Raw genomic sequence first — 25,819 nt, 5'->3', positions numbered from 1 at the left:
CATGCCGTCGACGGACCTTGGCCGTTGAAAGAAGAGGGGCGTGTGAAAGATGAGGTCGGCCTTTGCACGACTTGACGATAGATTTCGATCAAGATGTCTAAGGTGTTGATCATCACAGACAAGACTCAGCAGTCTCATTCGCTCAACTCTCGTTGCCATTTCCGCAGGGAGTGCATATTACGCCTTGCTTTTCTTCTCTTCTGCCGCAGATAGCCCATCATACACGCAATAACCTCCCTTGATAACCTACTACTGCTGCTGCTGCTTCCGTTGCTGATACAGAGTGGAAATAGCCGCTCAGCGGGTATCAAAACACGAAGTCCGGCGGCGTTTAAGCTCTCCGATAGTCTTGATTCAATAACCGCACACAACGATCCGATAAAACAGAACAAAAAGAACAAAACAAACAAAAACGATAGGAATAACGTAGTAGGCGGCCGCCTCCATCGTGACCTAGCGGGAAGCATCTTCCCGTCCGGCCCATTATCCGGCCTAGACACACCCACCGCGCATATGGCACACACACACAAAAGCCATCCAGCATAAAACTACCACGCGCCCAATAAAATGGAAAAAATCAAGCGGCAGAAGCATTCGTCGTGATGCTTCTTACTCTCCTCTCAAAGGGGCATGTCTGTGACTTGTTGTCTTAGACGCCGTGAAACTTTTTGACGTAGAGTCGTCACAATCCTCTTGCTTTCTGCCTATACATCTACAACCCCATACGTAAAAGTGAAGAGACTCAAAAAAAAATGGTGAATAGCATCCATCTCTCTCCTCTTTTCCCTCTCTCTATTGTGTATGCAAGCCCTAATGCACAAGAAAAGAGCCATTAGCACATAACATAACAAATACACCTTCACAACTTCATCTTCACCTCCCGTATCAATAGTAGTCACCGCAACTCAACCTGCACATCCATAATATGACAGGCAAAGTGCCAGGTGCCTTGCTTGTATGGTAACCTACCATCCTATTGATCCATAGTCTCTGCAGATTCACCACTCAGAGCATACCCTCTAGAAGCAACGTACATGGGGCATAACGGATAGGCGCCCACTTCTATGCGACCGTCTCTGCGGCCATCCTCCCCGGCCTCTATATTTTTTTTCACTCTCTCATTCTCTCGTGTATGCCCTCTTCGCCCGTGAATCTGCACGTCTGCGTGAATAAAAGAGAGGAGAGCTCGAAAAGGCCAAGAAAGAGTAGAGCATGATATGAAAGCCACGAATCAAGTGCCAGACTTATACCGACATTTCCTCCTGTGGCACAGACGTTGCCGCTCCATATTGCTACACACACAAACATACACGCACACACGGGAAGCCGTAAATCCTATTAACGACAGATCATTAAATTAGTGAGAAAAATGATCGATGCTGCCAATAAAATCTGCATCTGCCATATTCGGCTTTGCGTTACAGTCGGAGATTATCGAACTAAACATAGCAGTCTTTCGCAAGAATGATTGGTTGCAAAGCAACACTCGCTGAATTATTTTGTTCAATGATTTTTTTTTTTTTTTGTGTATCTAAATAGTGTATATATAAATATGTGTTACAAGCATGGAGGCATCTGCGATGCGCAGCTGGCTTCTTGTCTTATTCAAGAATGAAGCTTGCCTCCATCGGCCCCTCTTGGTTCCCGCTTCCGGTGACACACGCAGAATCGCCTGACCCTCTGCCGCCCCCGCCCAGACTTAAGCAGACCATTATCCACAGTCCAGGCTTCAGTATCGAGCCGGTCCATGCGCTGCAGAAACGCCCGTCAGTCGGGCGCTGTGTCCCTGGGAAAACGCCCATAAACTCCTCAAGGAAAATCCCTGACTCTTTCGCATAAAGGAAAAAAGCCTCCGCCTTCGCAACTCCTCACAGAAAAGGAGGCGTATGTTAATGAAAACGAGATATCCGGCACGGTGATAGTGACAAAGAAAATTAAAAGAAAACTCCCCACACCACCTCTTCCATGATACGCCAGTAATAGTGTCATGCTGGGGACTCGCCCAGGTTTAAATGGTTAACCATCACGTCGTCGACTTCAGCTGCGGCCAGCGTATTAGTGCTGAAGGTTTCGTAAAAAAAAAATTAATTGGAAGCAGCTCCAATTCTCTGATCATGCTTTTGTTGTCTCCCACAGGGAGACGTAGTCATCAAGACAAGAAATGAAAACACCTTGTGTTGTCGAATCATGGTTGGTATACAGTTGGTGTGATGGTAGTTAAAAGGATATGTAGATCGATGTCATTGCGGTTGGCAAATGAGGAGATAGGGTCGGAGCAAAGTATTGTAGGTGTCGTGTGAAGGAGTTGAATGTCGAAACAAGTCTTTCCACTTTCATTCATCACTCTACCTTCCGTCGCTTGCCTCTGGGGGCAGGATCCATCTTTGGCGTGTAAGTGACAGTTCTTGTCACAACCTCACGAATGTGTCGCACACTCACGCGCGAGGATTTTTGCTTCTTGGTCTCTCCAAGACGGGCTTTAAGGGCGGCGTCCCAATCAAACACAGGGTGAATCGACCGAGCGCTGAATGGAGAGCCTATGAGCCGCGAGCTCATGGGAGAATCCAGATTAGAAATTGCAGGGCTAGGAGGCACTTTGAGGCTAGGAAAGCAATTTGCTCCAGTTGCCGGTGCAGACATGGGCAGCGGCGCCGTGAATGGTGTTGGGGGAACTGCCGTTGCTGACGCCGGCGATGAGGGTTTGCTGCTGGCCGCGCTAGAAGCTGGAGACGGACGTTCGTCCACCGAGGAGCTATCCGACTTGTCGCTAGCAGCAGACGTCGGTGCAGACTCGGGGGAGATTTCGCCCGGTGCGAGAGCTGGCGAGTTGAGCGATAGAGCTTTGGAGAGGAAATCAGTGTAGGCCAATGGCGGACTGATTGGTGTTTTGATATAGCTGGGGTCAGGCTTGCAAGCGAAATGCAGAGCAGACCGAGGAGTAGCCGTGTTTGCTGAGGTGATGTCGGGAGGAAATGTGCTCGTCACTGGGGTAGCGAGCTTGCCCAGCTTGGGCCTGGTTGTGACTGCAGGCATGATGACGGTGGTAGTCGCTGAAATGTCTGCGGGTGTCGGATGAGATGATGGTAGCAATACACAAATCGAGGTATATGCGCAAGTGCAGGTGAATTTATATTTTTCTTGTATTCGGTAATAGTGGGTAGGTGGCAGTAGGTGTTAACCAGAGTTGAGCAATGTAGGTCGAGTGACTAAGACAGAGGATGAGCAGCAGCCGCGGCAGCTTGTAAGCCTTGAGGCTTCAAAGCTTTTGCTAGTGGTACTCTTCGATTCTTAAATCGAAGACTGTTGAGAACTTGTAAAGCAACGAGATGAAGCCAGAGAAAAGTTTGGCGGGGGACGAAAGAAGGCAGGCCGCGGTGGTTATAATGTGTTGGATCGTTGGCCGTGGTCAGAGCAGAAGCAGTGGACGGGGCGTGTTTCTAGGGAGGCGTGTTCCTTAGTTGAGAGCGTCAGAGACAGCAACACCCCGGCCGACGAGGGGTTTGGCGGCAAAGGCGAGACTGGGTTTGGCTGTTTGAGAAGAGCCAGTCAACGCACAGCAGGCAGTGTAAGGCTCGGACAGGGGCTGTGTTTTGGATATGCGCCGGTGGCCTGGGTGGGAGGCGTTGGAAGATCCCTGCCGCTGGACGACTATTGCAGGTTACCGATGGCCAAGCGGATTGGACGACACAGAAAGGATTTCCCAAGGGGGGTGGGAGCAGGGGATGGAGTGGAAGACGGAGCGCGCAAGCAGCAAATTGGCTGCGACCCAGACTGAATTGATGAATTATGCGCCGTGCTGCGAAAGGCCTTTTGGCGCCGAAACAAAACGAATAAACAGAACAGCGCAAGATAGACGAATAATAGGTCAAGAATGATGCAAAGTTGAAGTTGAAGGAGAAAAATACGAAAAGGAGAGAAAAAAGGTCCTGGGTAGAGCAGAAGCCAAGGAGGGATGAGCGCATGGATCTCCCTGGGAAAGAGTGACTGACTCTGCCTGCGCAGCACTGCTCGTTGGTGATGGTGATGGGAGGCTCAAAGCGCAGGCAACACTGAGGGAAGGGGGGAACCAGAGGGGCGTTGGCCGTTAAAGCAGCACGAAGCAGAGGGGCGTGCGCACGGGTACCTCGCCGCTACCTTGGCGGCTCAGCGTCGGTGGCTGGCGATGGCAGGTTTAAGGGCATGCCGAGAGGTACTGGGGTGGTACTCATTGCTAGACGTTCTACGTACAGGGCATTCTACCGCTCCAGCAGAGAAACCACAGGGCTTATCCAAGCACTAACAAGATAGATTCTACCGTAATGGAAAGAGCGTTGCCAACAATAGACCGTCAGCATGGCAGCCAACTGCTGGAAGGCTGAGCGTGCGCAATCACAGCTGGCCTCGACAAATTCCCGAGGCATCCCTCTTCACCACGAGTGCCGAGCCGTACTCGACTTTTGCTCAGCTGTCACACTGCAAGGGAGGGCAGAAAGAAGTAAAATCAATAAAAGAGCCCCCCTCCCAAAAAGAAAAGAGGAAAACAGGCAGAGCAAACGATGCCAGCTGGTAATGTCCTCGGCTGAGGGGTGAGCCGTACAGACACGGCTAACTGGACTGACTAACCTGCCCTAGGTCTTGTGGTTCAAGGGGAAGATCTCCGGGCGCCTCTGCTAGGCCGCTTTGGTCGTCGGGAACGACTGTGATTCGACGGCCGAGTACGAAGCAAATGGGCGCGAGCCGCCGCTGTGTCCAGCTGATTGGCTAGGGGCCAGCGGTTCGGTGCTAAGGGCAGACTCGAGAGTGAGCGAAATGACACTTTTCCCGTCGACGGCATCGCGCGAACTGCTGGCTTGGTCCCAGAGGCTTGGGAAGGCCGGACGTCCCTAGCTCGTTGACAAGTCGCTGGCAGTGGGCTGGAGATGCTGGGTCTGGAGGTGATGAAGGATTTGGTTGGGTCGGGACCTGTTAAGCTTTGGCCCGGTCGGTGATTCAGGTCACTAGCCTCGTCGTCGAGCTCCCAGGAATCAGGTCACGATGGATAATCCAATTCTCACTCAGTTTTTTCTCTCGGTTGGTAGAACCGTTCGCGTGGCTGCTGAGCCCAAGGAGGGGAGGGGCCAAAAACCGGGGAATGACGCGATAATTGTCGCCTGTCCCAGAGGTTGATGCCAGCTCAGAATCGAACAGCAGGAGCGGCGTCGAGGCAGCAGAAGCTACAGCAATACGGAGTGTGGTGGTCGAAATTTGAGCGTTGCTCGGCGCTGGGTTCAGGGGACAAAGAATACGGGCATGCAAAGCGGGCAAATGCGGCGAGAGAGCACTTGGACTGGGTCTGTTGAAATTAGGCCCAGAATAAGAAGCTGCCAAAAGCGCAGAGGTTATGGATGACATCGATGATTTTGTGTATGTGAATCGCTACCGATTTCGTCTTTACAATTTTCTGGGGGTGGCTTGAACAGCCCAGTCACTGGAACCCATCGTCAATCAGCTGGGAGATCTCGAACGAGGATTACGATCCGGGGGTCGAGCATGTTGTACAAGGTGTAGTAGCTGTTGGGCCAACGACATGTTGCTGCTCGGAGATGCCCTGGTGGCATCTCCACGATCAACACGAGTATCGGACTCTGAGTTATTTCCAATTAACCTTCTCTCAGCCTCCCGTCCTGATACAACCAAAAACAACAAATAATCCGACTCCACCATGCTGCTCATTTATTTTGCATACAAAGATAAAGTGCGACTCAGCGTCTCGCAGCGCTTCTCGCCGTCTCTCCAGTCCCAATCATCTTATGGGCAGCCCCCCACGATCTGGCAGCGTCTTCTCGGTGCATCGATGCGCGCGCATCGGCTGCTCTATGGAGCATCACCACCTCACACCTTAGATTCGAAGAATGATTCTCCGTCTCCAGACGACTTCAGTTTCGTGCGTCCCGGCACCATTCCCTTACCCAACCCTCAGATCGAGCTTTGGCAATAGCTGGCGCTTAGTCACTCTTGGTCAAATATGCACTCGCGATGGAACCGTAGCAACAAGCGCTGGCTGCATGACAGCACGCAGCAGGCCAGACCAGGGCCGCCGGCTATTCTTCCCACCTCTTCTGATTGATTCATCTCTTTCCAAAGGGCCCAAGCTTGTTTCTTCTTTTGATAGGCTGCGTATATATGAGCGCGCTTCTTTACGGCGCCAGCACAGCGCCAGTGTCCTTCAATCCAGGCCTCTAGACCACATATTGCATTGTCTAATGCGGCCATTTACTGCGACCACAGTCGCTTCTGCAGCCGGCGGGCGCTGGATTGAATGGATATGCCCTCTGGATTGAAGCCGGGCTAATTGGCATCCCCGCCAATGGATTCGAAGACGCTTATGCTTCTGGATATTGGAGCTGCTGCCACTACACCCCAGCTTAAGCGCCGCCGCTCTACGCCTGCATGAAGGAAGAGAGAAAAGCAGGCCTCAGGATCTTTCTGGCGCTTCAGCAGCATTTTCCGCCAACGAAAATAAGCGCATAAAAGGTCGGCGACTTAAGAGCATTGAAAGCAGCGAATATGCCTCGCGGGATGTACGAGTGGTATGGAGTACACATCGCATAAACATTGCATGCGCTAGCATGCGTTACTCCTCACGATTGTGTTGCCTAACAAATGGCCGAAATAGTCTCTGCTTGAGTCAGGTACTACTAACACCAATTTGATGCATCCCTTCCGGACTCTGGCCTGAGAAGTGTTGTTGGTCGATGGTATGTCCAACCAACATGCATTATAAATGGCTCCGCCAAGTCATCATCTTCATGCCATATGTAGAAAAGCTGGTTTTGGGTGGGTCTACGAAGGCCTATAACATGCAGTGCCCCAAGGATTTTGAGGCTCTTCTTTACTCTCGTGCATACAAGTGTTGAAATCCGTTCGGCCTTCGTGCTTCCACTTGGGCATCGCTGCGTTGTTCGTCTTGGCTCTAGGACCATGCATACATTTTGGTCAGTAGTCTAAAATGAAGATGCAAGCCGCCAATCCTTCTCCTCCATCTCAGAGGAGTGGGCACCGACGCCATTCGTTCCACAAGGCCCCCTTCTCATCGTCTCTCATTCCTTCCCGCGGCATTCTATTCTCTAGTTGGGCCACGACATCATAGCGAAGCTATTGATCCTAGCCCGGGCAACGGTGGTGTGCCAAAGCATGTGTAACGCACCCCGCGGATATGAGAGAACGCCTTCTCTATCAACTTATCTGCATCATTTAGCTCCTGCTTTCCCCCCTTGTCCGTCGGGCACGCTCGTTAACAGAAAATTACGTACATACTTGTAGGGTGTTGGTCCAGGGCCTTCAAGCTAAGGTCCATCCACGACAATGAATTCTCGAGAAAACGAGGTGTCGTATCTCGGCGTATCAGTGCATGCGGAAGAATGGACAGAGACACTCGGCTTATAGCGTCTCAGCTGTTTCCAGTGTTTATGATATATTTATTCAAATATATCACTGAAGCCATAATGAATAATCAAGATCAGCTATACTGAACCAGGCGGCTTCTGAGGAAATATGGATCTAGCCCACTACTTCGAACGTTTTGCCACAACCTTGAATCTCCCTGCTAGTGACGGCAGCGCTAGACATAGATGAGTCGTGTTAGTTACACCGTGCTCGACCCTTGCAGGAGGAAGGATTCATCAACTTAGTGATATAGGCGAACTGTGTGTACCAACGAGACTGGCCATGGGCATTCTGGACATCGATGATGTTCGTTTACTCTGCACACACCTCGTCATCTGAATATCATTTTGTGTATCTTCTCTTCGGTGTTAATTTTTTGGCAAGCAACTAACCATTGAGAATTCGATGCTGCATGTCAGAGTGATGGGAAAGCATATAAATCGGGTCCCTTCTGGAGCGTCACTCTGCATGCCACGTATAGGGAGCCTCGTTGATGAGCTGTTGGCTCTCTTCGGGAGAGAGCAGAGATAGTACGCTTCAGGGAACACATTTCCTTCCGTTCCTTCACGCCTACTAACAGGGCGCTCCTATCGGCATTCCCATTCCCATTCCCCCAATGGCGATTGTGGCGTCCCGGGCCGTGGCCAGCCTCGAATCTGATTGAACAGGCTCGGCGTTAACGTCCTTGTAGAACCTTGTTTATTTCCACTAGTCCCAAGTATACGACATCCTTCGTAGACGCTCAGTGGCCTAGATATACTCACCCCTTCACCACAGGCATGACGTTAGGGCATCTGATTGAGACACCCATGACGGTGTATAAGCGCCTGTTTAAGTGTATTTGAAGGGCACTACTTTGGAGGGGTAGTTGAAAGATGGATCGAAAGCTCCGTTTGTTTACACCGCCATTCAACATATGAGCTGAAATTATGTGACACGATGACACTTTGAAGTGTATGCAACAGTAATTTACAGCGTTGATGCCTAGACATTGTTCATTTATGGATTCAGACAGTATACAGTGAGAATTATTGCCATTCACGGCAATTGGACACAGCTCGTAAACAGTGATTAGTTTATTTCTAATTATTGGTTTTACTATGCAGTAGAAATAGAAATCTCGAGCATTGCCGCTGATAGTAGTCGCAGGTGAATGTTTGGGCGGTAATTGAAACCCAGTTCAGAACCCTGCAATTGGCAATCATTGGCATCGAGGACGCATTGATGCTTTCTCGGATATGCTACAGAAGATATAAATGGAAATAAACAACTTCTTGTCCGGTTTCATGTCTCACTGCCAAGCTTCTCTTAGTCTGGTGACCAAAGTCGTGGTGGAAATTTTAAGTCGTCTAACAAATGCGGCTTGTGGTTCCCTTACATGGCCGCCCACACGCGTATATGTGCTATATTTAGATGCTTACCTGGAATAGGTGCCTACCTGCTACCTAAAGATAAGTGGTATGTAAATTGTAGTCCATGCATTAGTTACTAGAGTAGGTCAATTGAACTGCAATGATATTATGAAATCTTGAAGTTCTTGCCGCGAGAGCAGTTGTCGTGATGCTTAAACGCATGGGAATGTCTTCTAATCCGTAAATATCTTCTAATTGATCCGCCATTTGACGAATCTCGGGGAATATCCTTTGCTTTGGCCACATGTATCCAGTCGGAACCTTGTAAATATCTACTCCATTCGTCGTGAACTGTACAGTTACCGCTTCATCACAGGTAGATCTAGATTCCCAGCTGAACTTTCAGCAATATTTGGGGTGGAACCTATGCGAGATTCATGTATTTTAGAATACAAAACTTTCTTCTTTATCGTTGCACTTGAAGAGACAGCGCTCGTGGCCTACAGTACATCCCACTAAAAACATTCTATTAGACGTACATCTGTTTTTCCATTTGATCATAGTTTATATAATAATTAATTATTAAGATTAGTACTATAGCTCTCGCTACTATCAGCGTCGCCAGAAGAGCGATGTCATGGTTCGGTCGTACTGCTACTTACTCAAATCTTTATCTATTCTTGGAATTTGACGAGACGCACTATTACAAAACTCATTACATTAGAGTGACACAAAATATCGACTCAGGCGGAAATTAGAAGGATGTCATATCATTACATAATAAATATAGTGTGTTACTCGAAGCCAGAACATTGCTCATAGATGTCATGAAGTGATGTGAGACATGTAGAGTCAAATGGGGTTCATCATTTGGGATACCTTGGACAAGCGTACGTATTACAAACCCATCTATATCTACATAGCCTTATTCTTTATAATGCTTCTCCTTCCAAATCATCAGTGTAAAATCCAGCAACTGGAATCCCCTTGCATCCTCAGAGGGTTCTTTTGTAACTCTTCCCTTGTAAAGATGCATTTGTCTAAGTTGCTGCCGTGCCTTGTTGCCATGGCTTCTTCCTCAACAGCTGCCATAAATGTACGTTTCTTGCTTAGCTTTCTAAAGGTAGCCACTGCTAATGAAGGAGATATAGGTATGGTTGTATAGCTTGTCAGAGTACCGAGGAGACGTATTTGGGTTCGATGGCGACTCGCACACATGCAGTACAGTCGGCGAAGAAGTGTATGCTCTCTATTTCTAGCATTTATAAGAGTATTGCTAATGAGAGAAAAGATACAACAACGTGCAGTCAGCAAAGATTGTGCACTTTGAACCATTTCCTTATTTTGTCTGCACATTGTTCAGGTAAAGACTCTCGTTCTTTGGCTTACATGCTTCCTTCATAAGGCTACTCTTTTTGTGAATGTGTTTGGCAAGCTAATACTCGGTCATCCTCAAGCTCTGATGATTGTGGACTACACTCTGAGCTCTTTGCTCTCGCCGCAGACGGCCAGGATATACCCCTTGCTCCCAGACTCGACGTTCGCTCGATCTTGTGTGAAGCTTGGGAACCATAAACAGGGAAACCAGAAGGGGCTAATCAGGAAAGCTCAAAATGACTGCTTCTTGCTTCCCTCCTTTCTCTCTCTTTTCTTCTTTTGCGGTCAATTCCGCCGCCTGTTACTGACAATAAAATCCAAGCATAGTAGCAATTGGGGATCCTGGAAAGTGGAAAGTGGAATGATCTACTTCGGACAATGATCTTCGTACGACGTGCTCCATACTGCTACGACGATAGACTCGACAGGGGGTGAACGTGGCATATGGCTGACGAGTGCCAATCAAAGGGAGAAAAATACTGGGTTGTCGGTGTACGGGGTGGTAGAGATGAAGATTGCGTATGAGCAGTGCTACAGTAGAGCCGCATAAGAAGATTGTTGGATGTTGTGCATGAACTTTACTACCAGATATGGCTGTTGTCATACGAGTGCCTGAATATCCCGTAGGATAATATGACATGTGATTGATACCTTTTCTTGGCTATAATGTATTACTGCAATCTCTAACCAGTCTCTACGACAAGTCGCAATTCGATGGCGTTATAGCTCTACTTTCTCCCTCTTTTCGCAGATGAGCTTGTTGATGCCGATAGCTACCCTGCAGTATAACGCTTGGACGCTGCACGATGATGGAGCGGGATCACTCGGGGAATAATACGGATAAGGCGTTTGTACGAAGTGCGAGAGCCACAATATTACCTGTCTTTGGTACTACCAGCGGGTCGGCCCCATATCGATATTGCCAGACTAGTACGTACATGCATTCGCTACGAAAACAGCTGCATGTTTTGCGTGGGCCGTGAGCTGTGGTTGTAACGCCACAATGCAGACATCAACTCAGCAACATGAAGTGGTATTTGGACTTTTCTGCACCACCCATGTCAGGGTGATGCAACGCGCCAGGTCCAGCCCTTCGGGGCTCGTCTATGCGGAATGATGCTGCCCAGACCTATTGGTCAGCTGGATCGGCAATGTGGTAGGACTCTGGCTCTCGCTTTGGGCCTGAGGCTCATCAAACCGGCTCGAGGCTTCACGACGACGAGAAGCAAGTCGGTATCCACCCTGGCTGGCAAGTTGGGTGCCACTCCGTGTTGCGTTCCCATGAGATTCTCGCTCTCTTTACCGGGGTTAACCACCAAGCAACACCACAGCCCTGCTACGAGTTACGAATCACTGACTCTTGCAAATACCAAATTGGAATCACAAGAAAGCCCCTGCAATACTATCCAGCAGTCACAGCGTGGCAAAACCAATCGGTAGGTGGTCAGGCCTCGATAACGAAAACATGGGAGCCCAAGGCCTTGCTCGAAACCTCGTGGCTCACCGGCACCGACGGCCTAAAACAGGACATAGGCCGAAATCCTGCGGCCCCCGATGTCCACTCACAGCAGCGGACCAAAAATGCCGCCCTTGATTTTTAGCCACTCAGCTGTGCCGAAGCATACGACGCCTTTCGTGATTTGCCGCTTCGTTACATGGCCAGCCCCCCACCTGATTCGATGATGGTAGGTAGGGATGAACGAGAGAGAGAGTCTGGATACAGGACCGACGACTCTCTGTGCGAGGCTCTTCTCAGCAGATGAAGAAAAACAAGAGCCAGCAGGAGGCAAAGAAGAGTCCCACCTTTGCAACATTAGTGCTTCGTGCTAGATACCCAGCTCGTGTCTAGTATCTCCGGACAAGCTAGAGAGTAGTTTCTAGCATTATTACTCCGTAGGGCAAATGATGGAAATAAAAGCAACGAAAAACGGGGGTCTTGGAGGTCGTCGAGGACATCAAGGCCTGTGACAGAGAATTTGCACTGTGGGCTGGCTGTTTTAGACCCTGTGTGACTCCGAGATTGGCTGGTACGGGACTTGTGGGCTGTCGTCACATCGCGGCGAGCGCCACGATTTTCTTTCCACATGCTGAGATGTGCTGAACGGGACCAGTCATATTATTAGGTGTGTGCTTTGCAGAAGAAGGAATGGCCCCGGAAATGCTACAACGGCCCCAAGCAGCCTTTATTTCCTAGGCAGTAAGACGAGGCTGCAGACGTTGCACCCCGGGAATGCCCTCGAAACAGCGCCGTGGCAGCAGCCCAGCTCTGTGCTTTACGTATCTGTAATCCGTACATCACTCCTTACTTTGCATGTGTATCTCCGCGCATGTGCTTCAAAACCAGGGCACACCGACTTTTGATGGAAATCTTGTTTTCACGAGGCATATTTTCCATCTGAACCAAGGTCCTGGCTTCATCACGTGTGGCGCGTATGCGCTGACATGCGCGTCCTGTAACATCTGCTTTTGTATTTTCATACATTCAGCGCCTCAGCCACATTATAGGGCGATATTGTACGAAGTATTAAGTATTACAGGCATGGCCTAAAAAAGGAATGCCAGCATTACTTTGGCTGCCTTGACGTGATTGGGCTGCCCTGCAAAGACAGCATAATATACCATGTACTTGGTCAAAAAGGTATACCGAATGGCAAGCCATCAAGCAGAGTCCGCCGAGTTTAGAAATAAAGAAACCGACCTGCATGGGCATTGGGTTCTGAAGCCGTTTCTGACGCAGCAACCTCACAGCTAGGGGCTGCTTGGCTTACAGTACTTTAATATGTAGCATTATATCGACCGTGTCTTCCTTTCTTCAGCCGCACATGCGAGATGCATTTTGCGCCCGTTTGCCCTGTCCCCTGCTGTCACCGCTTCTTTCTTTTTCAGTGGCTATATCCGTATTGCTTTTGTATTTGCTACTGCCGTGGCTCAGTGCATCAATACGGCTGGCTGCAGGTGGGGTCCGAGTACAGGGTACTTTGGGTGCTACTGTACTGCGTACCTCTTCCCTGGCAGGATTCGCCTCGCCGGTTTCAAACGCCTCCACGCAGTGCTACCACCACCACTACGAGATGCGTTTTCCCATGGCAGCGCACTAATGTCCGAGGCATCCTTATTATACTAGTGAGCGGCGATAGGGACATGGGGGTCTGATTCATGCCTTTGCTCAAGACAGGGCTGGAAGTTCGGCGATTGACAGCTCACTCACACGGCGCGCGAGGGCGAGCGTGATGCTGTTGTCGGAGGCGGGGAGATTGGAGCCCGTACTAGGAAATACATATCATTACCGCTGTTATTGTACGTGGGGATAGGTATGTGGCATGGCTTGAAAGTTACTACTATTTCTCTAATCTCAAGCAAGATAGCCAGGGGAATAAGGTAGATGTCAGTTATAGCACTATATAAGCTGAACGTTAGCTAGGTACGATGCCCAAGATGGCCAGGGGCAGAGACGGGCAAAGTCTCAGCAGCAAGCTTTAGCCTTTGCATTTACTTGCACAGTAAGCGATGGCTATCATCATGTACACACTCTATTGGGTACCAAGCACGGAGTACGGAGACGTTCGGAGGATGCAGTGCTAGGCACTAAATCGCTGGGCCTCTATCACACACACACACACTCTCTCTCTCCAGCTAACTCAGTAAGGATGTAGGTACTTGTAGTCGTATGCACTTCGTACTTTGCACTTGTAATGCTACTGTACACTAGACAGAGCATGGATAGAAGGAATACGTATGCATGCTTCAGCTTTACACGGGCATAGATTACCTTCTGCTTCTGCAACGTAAAACCGTGAGCTACGAAGCATCCAGTAGAAACATGTGAAAGCGGTCTCTGGGGCAAATGGAATGGGGTCCAAGGTTTGCACCTCACCTGTCCGTCCAGGAACCCAAGGTTTTACTTTACAAGCGCCATCACGACTTGTCTGCTGAGCTCGGCTAAGCTTTTTTGTTGAGGAGACTCCTCGTGTACCTCGTGTACCTTGTGTGCTTGGGCGCTGCATTGCCGTGGCAAAGTACCACTCCCGTGCTTCTTCCGTCCACGCTCCATAGTGGTCGGGCTACAGTCCCAGTACGAGCGGCTCCGTGCCGCAGCAGACAAGGGCCAATAAACAAAGACGACGTGCGCTAAGCAAGCATCAAGGACCAGCAGCTGGCGAAAAGGAAAAAAAAAGAGAGAAAAAAACAACGAGCGCCACAGTGGCCCGTGCGTCGTGTCATGACCTGTCAGCCAATGGCAGCGCATCTGCCAGCGGCCAGCCACCAGCCAGGCCCCGCCCTAGGGCTGATTCAGCCAGTCACAGGTGTTAAAAGACTCCTGGCCCCCCGCCCCTCAAATCACATCTTCGCATTTTCCCTCGTCCTCTTCGCGAGCCTTGCCTCCTCCCACTCCACGACCAATCAATCCCGCCCTGCCCTGTCCGACGAACCAGCAGCAATTGCGAGGTCCAAGACGGCGAAAAAAAGGGCCCTTCCCGCGCTCACGCGTGCAATCAGATTCGTCCGCAAGGGAGCGAGCGAAACACCAGCTTGGCCATTCACAGCGTCTCGACTATCTCGTTCCGATCCGCTCGCAAGCCGCGCGCAACGCCCGTCCATTGAGCGTCTAAGCCGCAGCGTCAAACCTTGAGCAACCCGGCCGGCCTAGTCGCTACTTTTTTTTTCTGCGGCTCTTCCGAAGCCGTCCTGTCGTGTGAACGCACGCGATCGCCGGCTCTCCAGGACCCCCTCGTGTTGTGTGGGTGGCCCAAGACACACCTTGCGCGCTTGCTGCAACGTTGAAAAAAAAAAGCTTCGCAGGCTTTTGCTATTGTTTTAGCTATCCAGGCATCGCATTTGCATTCTATATTAGCATTGCTGCCAGTAGCCACCACCTGCACAGCAAATTCATCATTGCTTTTCGTCTTGATCCTTTTGTTTATTCTTCCATTCTGCATTCCGCTTGCAACCGGATCCTCGGAGCCCCTCAGTTTCGGCAAAGAGAAGCCCGCAGCTCCAAAAACAGCAGCACAGCAAAAAAAAAAAAGCAGAAGCAAGCAGTGCAAAGCTTCCCCACCTCGCGATTCGGTCTGCGACGTCAGCATCGATAGCAGCGTGTTTGCGACATTCAGCCCGGAGCAAGGCTCGCACAGGCAACCCGCCGCTCACCTAAAAATTCAGCCTGTCCACCCCGCCAGCAAATCAGCTTCCTGCAACCCGCGTGGCTCTTCATCATCCATTGCAAGCTCGCAACGCCAGAGGCCTATCATCGTCGCCAGCCTCAGCTTCGCCCTCTCCATTGGCGCAACACGTCATCAGGTGACAGCGCGCATCTGCAGTGTCCATTTCCCAATTGTCCGAGCATTCAATCAGAGCTCTGCAACGCTCTGTCGCAAGGTTGCTGTCAATTTCCAGCTTCTGGGAATACTTGCCAACAAGCCTGTAGCCGCCACCGCAAATCACATCCAGGGACACGCCATTCCTTGCCGGCGCGCATTCTCTCTGTGGCTGCGTCAAATCGGTACGTAGTATTCCTATTCTTATTTTGTTCTAATTTCGGCGTCGTTTCTTCTCTATTCTGCATTTGATGCCGTCATCACCACCCTCGTCATCTTTGGTTGTAGCTGCAGAGACCTCCCCCAGCTCTTCTATTTATTTACTTGGCAACATCCTTTCTCTTTTGGGCCGCACGAATCGCCCTGCTACTGGGATCGAGTCGCCTTTGCTTTGCTTTTTACTTTACTTTGCCTTGTTTTTCTCTGCCTCAAGCCCCCCCCTTGTCTTTATCGCGTTTGCTTTGACGAATACCTGCCCTTCCTTCAGCATCATTTGTTTTTTTCACCTGCACAGAGACGAAGGCATATAGATGCCCTGCAGCTCACGCATTTACACCGACTCTTTCCACTCGCTCAGCCCGGCCCAGTTCGCCTACTGGTCTCACAGCCCTCGCTCTCATAGCCTCTTTGCATTTTCTACCCCCAGCAACTGCCACTATAACGTTCCCCGTTTACTGGGCTGAGTACGTCCGGGCGAGTTCTTCTTCTCTTTATGCACCCACTTCCAGAATCTGCCCTGTCGTCACATCTGAAATCTTGAACAAAGCTCCGCAGCAAGGCCATTTCGTTGGCTCAAGGCTCGAGTTTACCTGCCTGATTGCCTCATTCGCCTCTCCCATCCGTCCCTCCCACACATCACTGCCATCCTCGGCCAAAATGGTCGTTTTCTCTGACCGGACACTGCGAGCACCCACCACCAGCCTGATTTTATCCCCCACCTCATGGCGTGTCTTAGTCTCTATGCCCAACTCTCCGCTTTGCCGTCCAGATGAGACAATCTACTCACTGGGCTGAGAGGCAACGTCGTGGAGACTTTGACAAGGCAAGCAGGCAGCATTTCTGCTCTTGACGTCTTTAAGCGTACGCGCTGCATCGCATCTCTTAATGCGAATCTCATGGCGCTTATCTGGATCGGCACGGTTTCGTCGCCCTCCCCCTTCACACGCCCATCTTGGGCTCTCATTTGCCTTTGTTCACTGGTGTGCCGACGTGTCGGCAGCGGTTGGGGGCTTTGTTGGTGGGCTTGCTGGCCCGGTGGACCTAGCTGCATATTCCGTCATGCATGAGCTACAACTATGCCAACGCATCACAAGTGTGGCTCCCTGGCGCTGCTTGCTCACACCCCTGCCCCATCCCTGCCTGGATACCTCTGGCTGTCTCACTATTCGCAGCGTCTCGCCTATATACAAACGAGCTAACGCCTCTGGTTGGATAGATCTTTGTTAATCCTCGATTGAGCTGCTCTGGGGAAGTGGAAAAAGCGACTGCTCTGTTTCGTCCGCGCCTCTCCATCTATCGTCATCCCGTACCTTGTCGCAACGACTTGGGACAAGACCAAAGACAAGACAACTCTTTCTCTTGCGCCGTCCTTCTTCACGTGGTTCTCTCGCGCCCGGCGACTCAGCCACCCTCCACTCTGCCCCCGCGAGCACAACTCTGCCTGCAGGCGCCTTGCGGCTTCATTAGCCACGTACCTTGGCACCATCCCACCACCTTGCCAGCTCACCAACGCATGTGTCTGGTAGACTTGGGTGCCTGAACATCGCGCGCTTCTCTTTGCGATTACCCAAGCATCGAATCGCCAGTTCCCAACCACACGTGCCCAACCCAATACCCAAAGCCATTGCGCAACTTAAACCTCTTCAAAACAAAAAAGAAAATTAAGAAGGAAAAAAGAAATATTGTGCTAGCGATAATATTTTCTTTTTTTTTTACCGAGCTTCAGTTATTCGTCACCGGCGTCTTCCTCTCTCGATACTCACTGTAAGCAGCTTGCCTAGCGTTGCGCTGTCGATATTATTCGTCCCGGTCTTCCTAGCTTCAAGTCTTGAACTTGTGATAGGGCGAATCGCGATAGCGCCACCCCACATTTTGGCTCGCGACATCTTCGCGACACCAATTCTGGTCCTTGTCCTTACTGTAGGATGATGGAATACGCGCAATATCCACAACAGCAACACAGTTCTCACGCCGGTTACGCGAATTCTGCCGCAGGTGCAAGCATCACCTCGCCCACAAGCCACGGCATCAACCAACACGCCGTGCAAACCTCTCCCATTATCACATCGCAACAACACCAGCCTGGTCAGGCTCCAGCTCACGCCATGTACGGACCACAGTACGGCGTACCTCAACCGAGCATGCAGACGGTTCCCTATGGCATGCCCGGAGGTATCCAAGCCGCGGCAATGGCTGCCACGGCTGCGGCAACCGGCTCCAACTACACCTACATGCACTCGGATCCGAGCATGCCTCACACATCCCCGCGAATGCCCAATGCTAAGAAAGATGGCCGGCCATCTCCACGGATGAACAGCATTTCGCAGATCCCCGGGCGCCGTATGAGTCAAGTTACCAGCCCTGGAGTGCCGAGCGCCCAGGGCTTGATGAACCACGGCGGACCCCGCCCCCCGCCCATGCCTCCTGCCCCTGCCATGCAGCATCCACAGTCACCGGAGATGCCTGCCGGTGCTGTCGAAGAATCGCCCCTATATGTCAATGCGAAGCAGTTTCACCGAATCCTCAAACGACGCGTTGCCCGCCAGCGCCTAGAAGAGCAATTGAGGTTGACCTCTAAGGGACGAAAGCCGTATCTTCATGAGTCCAGGCACAACCATGCAATGCGCCGACCTCGTGGACCTGGCGGTCGATTCCTGACAGCAGAGGAAGTGGCAGCCATGGATGCCAAGGAATCATCAAAGGGTGACGGCGAGGGCAGTGATGGTGCCTCGCCCCCGAAGCCCTTGGAAGTTGCAAACGCAAAGCGTAAATCCGAATCTGGACCCTCGACTTCAAGCAAGAAGCCCAAGACAGCAACTGATGGTGCCGAAGGGAATCAGGAAAACGACAGTTAACAACTGATCTTGATTTTACTGCTTCTCATTCGCTTGCTTTATGGGCACCCGCTCATAACTCTTTTTTCAACAGTGCAAATTGGGCATTCTTTTCTAATTTTCTTTACTATAATGAAGTCATGAAGACAGTGGCTTTGAAGGCGATGCGTCTTGCTATCATTCCAAGTTGAGACATCGGATGGGACTGGGAGTTTTCTTATTATTATTTTACGGCCGGCAAATGGTGGACAATCTCGGATACTCTTCTATTTGAGCAATTCGGCAGACATGCCTATGACCTATACAACTTTTTCTACTTTTTCTACAACATTGTTTGGAAACTGGTAATCCAACAGTGTTCAAGTAGATGTGTCTTTGGTCTGGCAGCGAGCTGGCTCTCAATATGAGTAAACGAGATGCTAGGCGACTGATAGGGGGGAAACTGGTTGGGCGGGCAGAATGCATGGATGACTCGACACGATGGATACCCCTTTTTTTGTTTTCTTCTTGCCACACACTTTTTCATATGTTATAACTTTCTCTACTCACCACGAAAGGTTCGAAAGGGCTTAGGCATCGGAGGAATTTGGTCTGGCTACCATGGAGGTGCATTAAAGCATTGAGGCATTGAGACACTTGAGGCATTTTCTTTTTTCTCTTCTTTTTCTCCTTCTTTTTTCTCCTTCTTTTTTCTCTTTTCTTCTTGCTTTTCTTCTTCTTTTGCAGACACCTGGTATAAAATCACCGACAAAGCATTTGAAAAAAATAAAACACACACACACACAAAAAAAAAAAAAAGAAGAACGGAATTTGGGAAACAAAGAAGCAACTACAAAAAAAAAGAAATAGGATTTTAGGCTGTGTGTGGAACACAGATAGATATTTGGCTTACTTGAACAACAGAAAGGCAGAAGTGTCTGGACACTTGACGAAAGACGGATGAAAGAAACTTGTAGCTTGCGGGTATAGAGGTGAGGGTGTTGTCCGTCACCGGATATAACTTGGGCTCTCCTAGCTTTTTCAATTGAAGATATCATTTGATATATAACAATGTAACCTATATGACACTACTATTGGGCGATTTTGTGCATTGAACTGTGATGACAAGTGCCTGATAATGAATGCTATTGTGATAACGTTATTGTGATAATATTGTTGTGATAAGTTATTATGCTGCTAATCAATGTGTAGGTGCTGTTCCGAGCTGGAGAATTGGCGCGGTATGAGTCGTAAAGTTATGAAAGTCTAATAATGTATGATATAAGCGACGGATTCAGATGTATTGTTCAAAGATCAATGCTTGATCTTCTCGGTGTTGCAAGGTTAGGTTGCACCTGATTGGGCGAACTCTGATAATCTACCCAGCTAGCAGTAGAGACGACTTACACACCGTCCAATGAGAGAATGAAAATCCATGCCCTGGCTGTGTTTCGATCTGGGTAGGGAATGGAACTGAATGAGGGGGGGAGGGGAGGTCCTTTCGGGGTGGCTGAAAATCTGGGGTCGGGGGTGCTAAAGCACCGAGCCTCGGCACGTCAGACGGTTGCCGGATCCGCCCAACCTCGCTACTGCATTCCGGGGATGCAACATCAAAAGCTGCATCCTTCACCATTCTTGGACCTTGGAGCTCGAGGTTCAGTTTCATCTACATCAATTGAAGCCTATTTTTCTAGAGCATTACTGGCTTTGTCTCTGCTGCTTCTCCCCCAATAGCTTGCATTAGGGTGACCAAGTAGAAGTGCACGCGATAAGACGACTGAGGCATGGCGGGCGCGGTGCGGCAGCCTATCGACGAGAAGGCGTTTGAGAAGTTCCTTCAGGAAAATGTACCAGTAATCAAGACGCCGGTTGATCTGAAGCAGGCAAGTCTATCGTCTACATGACTCGCAGACGGTTTACGTCAGAAATTGAGAGCAAACCAAACGAGCACAGAGCTAACCTGGCCCTGGCTGTTACAGTTCGGCTTTGGTCAATCCAACCCAACATACCAGATCACCGACGCAGATGGCAAACGCTATGTGATGCGCAAGAAGCCCCCCGGGAAGCTCATTTCCAAGACGGCGCACCAAGTCGAGCGCGAATACCGCGCCCTGCACGCCCTCGAATCGACCGATGTGGCCGTACCCAAGACGTACTGCCTCTGCGAGGATGACTCGGTCATTGGCACGCCCTTTTACATCATGGAGTTCTTGGACGGGCGCATCTTTGAGGATTTCCTGATGCCCGACATCACCAGCGCGGAGGAGAGGACGGCCCTGTGGAAGGAGGCCATTCAGACGCTGGCGCGACTGCACGCCGTGGACGTGCACAAGGTTGGGTTGGACAAGTTTGGCAAGGCGGCAGGGTTTTATAACAGGCAGACGAAGACGTGGGCTACAATTTGCATTAGCCAGTCTAAGGCGGTAGATATTGAGACCAAGGAGCCTGTGGGACAGCTGCCGCACTTTGATGACCTGGTTGGCTTCTTTAAGAATGAGAAGATGCAGCCGAAGGATAGGGCGACGCTGGTGCATGGAGATTTCAAGATTGATAACCTGGTCTTTCACAAGACGGAGCCTCGGGTGATTGGCATCTTGGAGTGAGTTTCCATTCTTGATTTCATTCACGTATCTGCTTTGATGGAGAGCTTGAAGCTAACACAACTATCACTACAGCTGGGAAATGTCCACAATAGGCCATCCCCTCTCCGATGTCTGCAACTTCATCACGCAGTACTACCTTGCTCGCTCTCCTGGCACGTCCGCCTCCGGCAACAGCTCGGGCTTCCTGCCCGGCAAGACGCCTGGCCTGCCGCAGCCTGACCAGATCCTGCAGTGGTACACCGAGGTCGCGGGCTACGACCCACGGCCGGAGCTCAGCTGGGGCGCTGCCTTTAACATCTTCAAGCTAGCGGGCGTATGCCAGGGCATCGCAGCGCGATATGCGGTGCGGCAGGCGAGCAGTGCAAAGGCGAAGCAGCATGCCGATACGAGGGGGCTGTTGGCGGACCTTGCGTGGGTGTTGGCGGAAGAGGCGAGAGACTCTGCGCCGGCGGAGGCGAAGCTATAAAGAAGGGTAATTTGAGTGCTATTTTGTTTTTATTGTAGGCCTTTTGGTATTTAAAAGACAAGCGATAGTCGTGCTTGAGTACATATTAGATGGGATGAAAAGAGATTCATTGCAGCAGTACCTGTAGATTGGACGAGATGAACTGTGGATAAACCTACCTATCGTATGTGTGCAATGCATTTCTGGTGTAGTTGCTGCTGGCATGTAAGTAAACCATGCGCAGCAATGGATCCTGATAGTGTATTAGTGTATTACCAAGCAGGATGACTCTGACAGACGAATTGGAATAAACAAATCAAACAAGACAAAAAACCCAAACTGGGACCGCCATAATCAGCAGGGCCCAACTTGCATGACAGAATCCATTTCCCAGCATGCGATCGGGCACCTGATCTCTCTAAGACTCTCGGGTTGTCGAATCGATGCTCTCCCCCCGGCCCTTTTTTAGACGCTTTGACACCCATCGTCGTGGGGGTCCGCGTCCAATCAGGCGCGTGTCGACGCCCACAATTGGGTGCGGCGGAATGACGCCAAAGGGGCGAATAGTGTGTCTCACTGCTTTTCGCACTTTCTCTTCTTTTCTCTATGATTTGATATACCTGACTCAATCGTATTTTTTCATTTTCTGATATAAGCTGTGCTGCTTGAAGCTCGAGTGGATGACAGCACACTAAGCGCAGCGAAATCCCCAGTCTTTTTCTCACAGGGCTCTATATAAACAGTAGCTTTCAGCAGCCACCAGCGTCATCATTATCACCATCGCCAAGACAATCGCTGCAACAGCCATTTCCCACAGATCCCAGCATCAAAGCTCCATATATCCAACCGTAGACACGCCAATCTCATGACAGAACGTCGGCGGCGGCTCAGGATTGAACCTGACGAGCGCCGTCCGCTGCTCAGCAGGCTCTCGACTGAGCGCGCGGACAATGGCGAGCACGTCTTCAGCTGCCGGACGGATCCTCACAGCGATTTGCCCGTGTACACAAACATTCACCGCATCCGGCGCGACATTGTGAGCGTGGTTGAGGATTATCTGACGCTGGAGCAGCTGAGGGATGTCAAGATTAATGTGACGGTCATCCGGCCGCTCGTGGATAAGTTTTATGAGCTGGGGGATATTTCTATCGGTAAGGCTGTCTATATATGCTTATTTGTACTTATTTACAAGGCTCTACTTATTATCTGATGCTTTTGTTCTATGTGAATTGAAAACACAGAGGGAAACAATTGATGCTACTGAGCTAAGACAATGAAAACGATGCTGACCGACAATTGTTTTTCCTTACAGTATACTGCTTGCTGGTCAACAGAGCCCAATTTCTAGATGAAGAATCTCGGTCTAGCAACCGCCAAAACGTCAACTGGACCCGTGCCACGCTATGTGAACTCATCGCCACTCGAATCCTGCGGCGTTTCGGCGAGGATCACGACGGCGGCGCAGAGGGGCTGCTTTTGCTAGCACACATCTTGGTTGCTGGGTTCGAGCCCTTCCAACACGCGCCAGGCCATGTGCGAGAAGAGGCTGAAGACAAGGCCTGGTGGTCGTCTCACCGGACGCTGCCGGCGCTAGAGGTCGCCATCCTGACAGAGAGCAGGCATTTCCTCGGCTCGACGACGTGTCAGAGGGTCGTGGCGGCCATCTACGAGGGCCGTGTGATTTACACGCCATCCACGTCGTGGGACATCATCCCCGACCACTACAAGCTAAAGCCCATTTCGCTGTACGATCCGCGAGAATCGCCATTGCTGAACCAGTATCGTCTTATTGTGCCGAGGACGCGCAATTATCTGGAGGCGATCCAGTTTACCATCCTGCTGGCGCTGTATGCCTCTGTCATGAGTATGCGGAGGAAAGGGGATATTCCGGTGTTGGAGGCTGCGTTTTCGATATTTGCCTTTGGTTGGTGTTTGGACCAATTTGCGACGATTCTGGCACACGGATGGTGAGTTTTCTCTTTCTCCTCGAGCGGCATTATGACAACAGAGCTGACATATTCAATATAGGAATGTGTATACGCAAAATCTATGGTCCTTCCTCGATGTCACTTTCATCTTTCTCTTTGTCATCTCCAGCGGTCTTCGTATCCATGGATTGAGAACAGGCTCACCAGGCCCCACTGAGCAGGCCTTTGACGTCTTGGCACTGGCGGCGCCTGTGCTGGTTCCTCGCCTGGCCTTTGTCTGGCTGTCTGATAACCTGGTGTTCCTGTCACTGAGATCTATGATGGCGGATTTCTTCTTGTTGACTGCGCTTTCGGCGTGGTGCTTCTTTGGCTTTTTGCTGTCTTTGCTGTGGCTAGGACAAGGAGCTCATCCTCTGCTGTAAGTTTCTAGCTACTCTCCTTCCTTTCGTATGCTAGAGTCCTGTTGCTGATATCATATTTGCTTTGTCTAGTACAATTTCGAAGTGGATGATATACATCTGGTTTGGGCTTGACGGTACTGGCATTCACCGATCGGTAAGCGTTTATCCTAGTGAATGATGACCCCTTTTGAGGCTATGTTCGCTGACGCAACGATGGCTATTATAGGTGGAATTCCACTGGTTGCTGGGACCCATCGTCATGATCTCATTTGCTTTCCTAGGCAACACACTCTTCCTCACCATTCTCGTCTCCATGTTATCCAATACGTTTAGCAACATCTCGAGCAACGCAACCGCCGAAATACACTTCCGAAAGGCCGTTCTCACTCTCGAAGGCGTCAAAGCAGATGCCGTCTTTGCTTACCAGCCTCCCTTCAACCTTCTCGCCGTCTTCCTTCTTCTACCGCTAAAGTTTTTCTTAACCCCTCGCTGGTTTCACAAAATCCACGTCGCCACCGTTCGGCTAGTCAATCTTCCCTTGCTTCTGTTCATTGCCGTCGCCGAGCGTCGTTTGCTTTGGCCAACAAACGAGATTGAAGGAGTTGGCTCGCTGGCCCGGAAATGGTTTTGGCAGAAATGGCAGCTCTCAGCGTACCAGTACATCCGAGCCGTGTTCGATGTCCCGCCTCCGGACGATGTGCACGATGACATTGCTGTGGACGATGACCTGACGCACCATCTCATCCGGAGACAGTATACGCGGCAAGAATCGCATGACACCGTGAAAAAAGCTTCGCGCCGAGATTCTATGTTTGAGCTTCCACCGAAGCTGCGGAGCTCGCTCACAGAATCAGGCGAGGATTATGCAGAGATGGCGAATAGATTGGCGGCGATGGAGAAGGCTATGGCGCGGATGGAAGATATGCTCTCGAGGCTTGTCACGCCGCAGAGTGACGTTGATGAGAGCGATACGCTGCCTCCGGGAGATGGTACCACTCTGGAGTCATCTTTCAGAGGACAGGAAACGAACTATTGAAGAAGGATGGAATTTGTTGGAAATTTGTTGAAGCATTTAAATAGCGAGTTTTATGTTTATGTCTGGGTGGACATCACACCCGCATGTCAGCTTCTCTTTTCTCTTCTCTATGTTTTGCATTGAATATCGGAGCGTTGATAGAAAAATACAGGCGTACTAGAAGATAGTTGAATTGAATCATTTGCACATCTCTCTTTCTTTTCAGTAATTCGTTTGTCACTTGTATGTGCTGTGAGTGGATGTAAGTTTTGGCTTGGGCTGATTCACTGCCAGCTGCATACGGTCCGTTTTGTCCTCTTGGTTTTCATTTTCTCATAGCTCTTATAGCTGAAAAAGAGAATAGCTGAACTCTTTTCTAGTTTCCATCGTGCTTTCCATTGTGCTTTGGTATTGTCAAGCGCTTCTGATTTAAGCATCAGCTCCAAGCCTTTTAGCTGCGAATCTCAGAGAATTGAACCTAATAAACATTGACCAAAATATCATATACTGCATCTTATTCAGCATCAGAGAGATAAACATGTGCAACGTCACTTTCTTCAAGCAAAAAAGCTGCAACCACATCTGGGCCGTCATCACCACACCCTGCGGTCCATACATGGATTTTTCTACCTGCGCCAGCTTCTGCGGCGGAAGCGGCAACGGTATCAAGAAGACTCCAAAGTTTTACAAGACGAAAAGCAGAGCGTGTCCAAAGTGCGATTTGGGCGGAATGTATGATCGACGGGTGGTAAGAATGGTGGAGAAAATGGGCTGGGGAATTCACTGGGGGTTGGATCCGGAGGGAGGGGATTGGGCTATTGAAATGAGAATGGGAGAGACGAGAGGGTGTGTGATATTATGAAAGATGGATTGATTTTTTCTTGATACTTTTTTCTTATTGAAAAGGCGGTTTTTGGATTTAAGTGTCGTTGGGAGCTGATATATGG

At 50.1% G+C, this 25,819-nt stretch overlaps 10 protein-coding genes across 10 annotated transcripts; 6 read left to right on the top strand and 4 right to left on the bottom strand.

Moving 5' to 3' along the window:
* Positions 1-1,842: 1,842 nt before the first annotated feature.
* Positions 1,843-3,338, bottom strand: GGI43DRAFT_393092 (uncharacterized protein). The gene has a single exon (XM_083204630.1). It carries the CDS (start codon positions 3,031-3,033, stop codon positions 2,341-2,343), a length of 693 nt encoding a protein of 230 aa, XP_083064875.1. The 5' UTR covers positions 3,034-3,338; the 3' UTR covers positions 1,843-2,340.
* Positions 3,251-4,230, bottom strand: GGI43DRAFT_148495 (uncharacterized protein). Its single transcript, XM_083199400.1, has one exon. It carries the CDS (start codon positions 3,960-3,962, stop codon positions 3,468-3,470), a length of 495 nt encoding a protein of 164 aa, XP_083064874.1. The 5' UTR covers positions 3,963-4,230; the 3' UTR covers positions 3,251-3,467.
* Positions 4,231-9,638: 5,408 nt separating this feature from the next.
* Positions 9,639-10,279, top strand: GGI43DRAFT_148481 (uncharacterized protein). The gene is made up of 3 exons (XM_083199399.1): positions 9,639-9,852; positions 9,908-9,996; positions 10,048-10,279. The coding sequence occupies exons 1-3, from the start codon at positions 9,694-9,696 to the stop codon at positions 10,121-10,123; spliced, it is 324 nt and encodes a 107-aa protein (XP_083064873.1). The 5' UTR covers positions 9,639-9,693; the 3' UTR covers positions 10,124-10,279.
* Positions 10,280-11,020: 741 nt separating this feature from the next.
* On the top strand, positions 11,021-12,133 carry GGI43DRAFT_393085 (uncharacterized protein). Its single transcript, XM_083204629.1, has one exon. The coding sequence runs from the start codon at positions 11,247-11,249 to the stop codon at positions 11,571-11,573; it is 327 nt and encodes a 108-aa protein (XP_083064872.1). The 5' UTR covers positions 11,021-11,246; the 3' UTR covers positions 11,574-12,133.
* Positions 12,134-12,447: 314 nt separating this feature from the next.
* Positions 12,448-13,444, top strand: GGI43DRAFT_393084 (uncharacterized protein). The gene has a single exon (XM_083204628.1). It carries the CDS (start codon positions 12,963-12,965, stop codon positions 13,284-13,286), a length of 324 nt encoding a protein of 107 aa, XP_083064871.1. The 5' UTR covers positions 12,448-12,962; the 3' UTR covers positions 13,287-13,444.
* Positions 13,435-14,390, bottom strand: GGI43DRAFT_393082 (uncharacterized protein). The gene is made up of 2 exons (XM_083204627.1): positions 14,008-14,390; positions 13,435-13,911 (listed from the first exon to the last, which is right to left on the bottom strand). Exon 1 carries the CDS (start codon positions 14,377-14,379, stop codon positions 14,032-14,034), a length of 348 nt encoding a protein of 115 aa, XP_083064870.1. The 5' UTR covers positions 14,380-14,390; the 3' UTR covers positions 13,435-13,911; positions 14,008-14,031.
* A 1,678-nt stretch (positions 14,391-16,068) lies between these two features.
* On the bottom strand, positions 16,069-16,924 carry GGI43DRAFT_148393 (uncharacterized protein). Its single transcript, XM_083199398.1, has 2 exons — positions 16,455-16,924; positions 16,069-16,386 (listed from the first exon to the last, which is right to left on the bottom strand). Exons 1-2 carry the CDS (start codon positions 16,716-16,718, stop codon positions 16,159-16,161), a joined length of 492 nt encoding a protein of 163 aa, XP_083064869.1. The 5' UTR covers positions 16,719-16,924; the 3' UTR covers positions 16,069-16,158.
* Positions 16,925-17,373: 449 nt separating this feature from the next.
* Positions 17,374-18,817, top strand: GGI43DRAFT_148321 (transcription activator HAP2). The gene has a single exon (XM_083199397.1). The coding sequence runs from the start codon at positions 17,593-17,595 to the stop codon at positions 18,520-18,522; it is 930 nt and encodes a 309-aa protein (XP_083064868.1). The 5' UTR covers positions 17,374-17,592; the 3' UTR covers positions 18,523-18,817.
* Positions 18,818-20,083: 1,266 nt separating this feature from the next.
* GGI43DRAFT_393075 (kinase-like domain-containing protein) lies at positions 20,084-21,697 on the top strand. Its single transcript, XM_083204626.1, has 3 exons — positions 20,084-20,363; positions 20,460-21,079; positions 21,156-21,697. The coding sequence occupies exons 1-3, from the start codon at positions 20,265-20,267 to the stop codon at positions 21,547-21,549; spliced, it is 1,113 nt and encodes a 370-aa protein (XP_083064867.1). The 5' UTR covers positions 20,084-20,264; the 3' UTR covers positions 21,550-21,697.
* Positions 21,698-22,286: 589 nt separating this feature from the next.
* Positions 22,287-25,152, top strand: GGI43DRAFT_148267 (uncharacterized protein). The gene is made up of 5 exons (XM_083199396.1): positions 22,287-22,679; positions 22,841-23,495; positions 23,557-23,874; positions 23,948-24,011; positions 24,084-25,152. Exons 1-5 carry the CDS (start codon positions 22,394-22,396, stop codon positions 24,891-24,893), a joined length of 2,133 nt encoding a protein of 710 aa, XP_083064866.1. The 5' UTR covers positions 22,287-22,393; the 3' UTR covers positions 24,894-25,152.
* Positions 25,153-25,819: the final 667 nt, after the last annotated feature.

The sequence above is a fragment of the Trichoderma evansii genome, assembly GCF_050947405.1.
Source record: "Trichoderma evansii strain SZMC 28006 chromosome Unknown GGI43scaffold_2, whole genome shotgun sequence".
NCBI lineage: Eukaryota > Fungi > Ascomycota > Sordariomycetes > Hypocreales > Hypocreaceae > Trichoderma > Trichoderma evansii.
Note: the sequence above shows the minus strand (reverse complement) of the source record. Positions and strands in the feature narration are given on the sequence as shown.

Bases quoted from the DNA above. Each gene is read 5' to 3' on its own strand.
- GGI43DRAFT_393092 (XM_083204630.1), bottom strand. From the start codon at position 3,033: ATGCCTGCAGTCACAACCAGGCCCAAGCTGGGCAAGCTCGCTACCCCA.
- GGI43DRAFT_148495 (XM_083199400.1), bottom strand. From the start codon at position 3,962: ATGCGCTCATCCCTCCTTGGCTTCTGCTCTACCCAGGACCTTTTTTCT.
- GGI43DRAFT_148481 (XM_083199399.1), top strand. From the start codon at position 9,694: ATGCTTCTCCTTCCAAATCATCAGTGTAAAATCCAGCAACTGGAATCC. The intron at 9,853-9,907 runs GTACGTTTCTTG...AAGGAGATATAG, and splicing joins CCTCAACAGCTGCCATAAAT to GTATGGTTGTATAGCTTGTC. The intron at 9,997-10,047 runs GTATGCTCTCTA...ATGAGAGAAAAG, and splicing joins AGTACAGTCGGCGAAGAAGT to ATACAACAACGTGCAGTCAG.
- GGI43DRAFT_393085 (XM_083204629.1), top strand. From the start codon at position 11,247: ATGATGCTGCCCAGACCTATTGGTCAGCTGGATCGGCAATGTGGTAGG.
- GGI43DRAFT_393084 (XM_083204628.1), top strand. From the start codon at position 12,963: ATGCATTTTGCGCCCGTTTGCCCTGTCCCCTGCTGTCACCGCTTCTTT.
- GGI43DRAFT_393082 (XM_083204627.1), bottom strand. From the start codon at position 14,379: ATGCGCTGCCATTGGCTGACAGGTCATGACACGACGCACGGGCCACTG.
- GGI43DRAFT_148393 (XM_083199398.1), bottom strand. From the start codon at position 16,718: ATGCAGCTAGGTCCACCGGGCCAGCAAGCCCACCAACAAAGCCCCCAA. The intron at 16,387-16,454 runs GTGAGTAGATTG...ACACGCCATGAG, and splicing joins CGACGTTGCCTCTCAGCCCA to GTGGGGGATAAAATCAGGCT.
- GGI43DRAFT_148321 (XM_083199397.1), top strand. From the start codon at position 17,593: ATGATGGAATACGCGCAATATCCACAACAGCAACACAGTTCTCACGCC.
- GGI43DRAFT_393075 (XM_083204626.1), top strand. From the start codon at position 20,265: ATGGCGGGCGCGGTGCGGCAGCCTATCGACGAGAAGGCGTTTGAGAAG. The intron at 20,364-20,459 runs GCAAGTCTATCG...TGGCTGTTACAG, and splicing joins CGCCGGTTGATCTGAAGCAG to TTCGGCTTTGGTCAATCCAA. The intron at 21,080-21,155 runs GTGAGTTTCCAT...CTATCACTACAG, and splicing joins CGGGTGATTGGCATCTTGGA to CTGGGAAATGTCCACAATAG.
- GGI43DRAFT_148267 (XM_083199396.1), top strand. From the start codon at position 22,394: ATGACAGAACGTCGGCGGCGGCTCAGGATTGAACCTGACGAGCGCCGT. The intron at 23,496-23,556 runs GTGAGTTTTCTC...TATTCAATATAG, and splicing joins ACGATTCTGGCACACGGATG to GAATGTGTATACGCAAAATC. The intron at 24,012-24,083 runs GTAAGCGTTTAT...TGGCTATTATAG, and splicing joins GTACTGGCATTCACCGATCG to GTGGAATTCCACTGGTTGCT.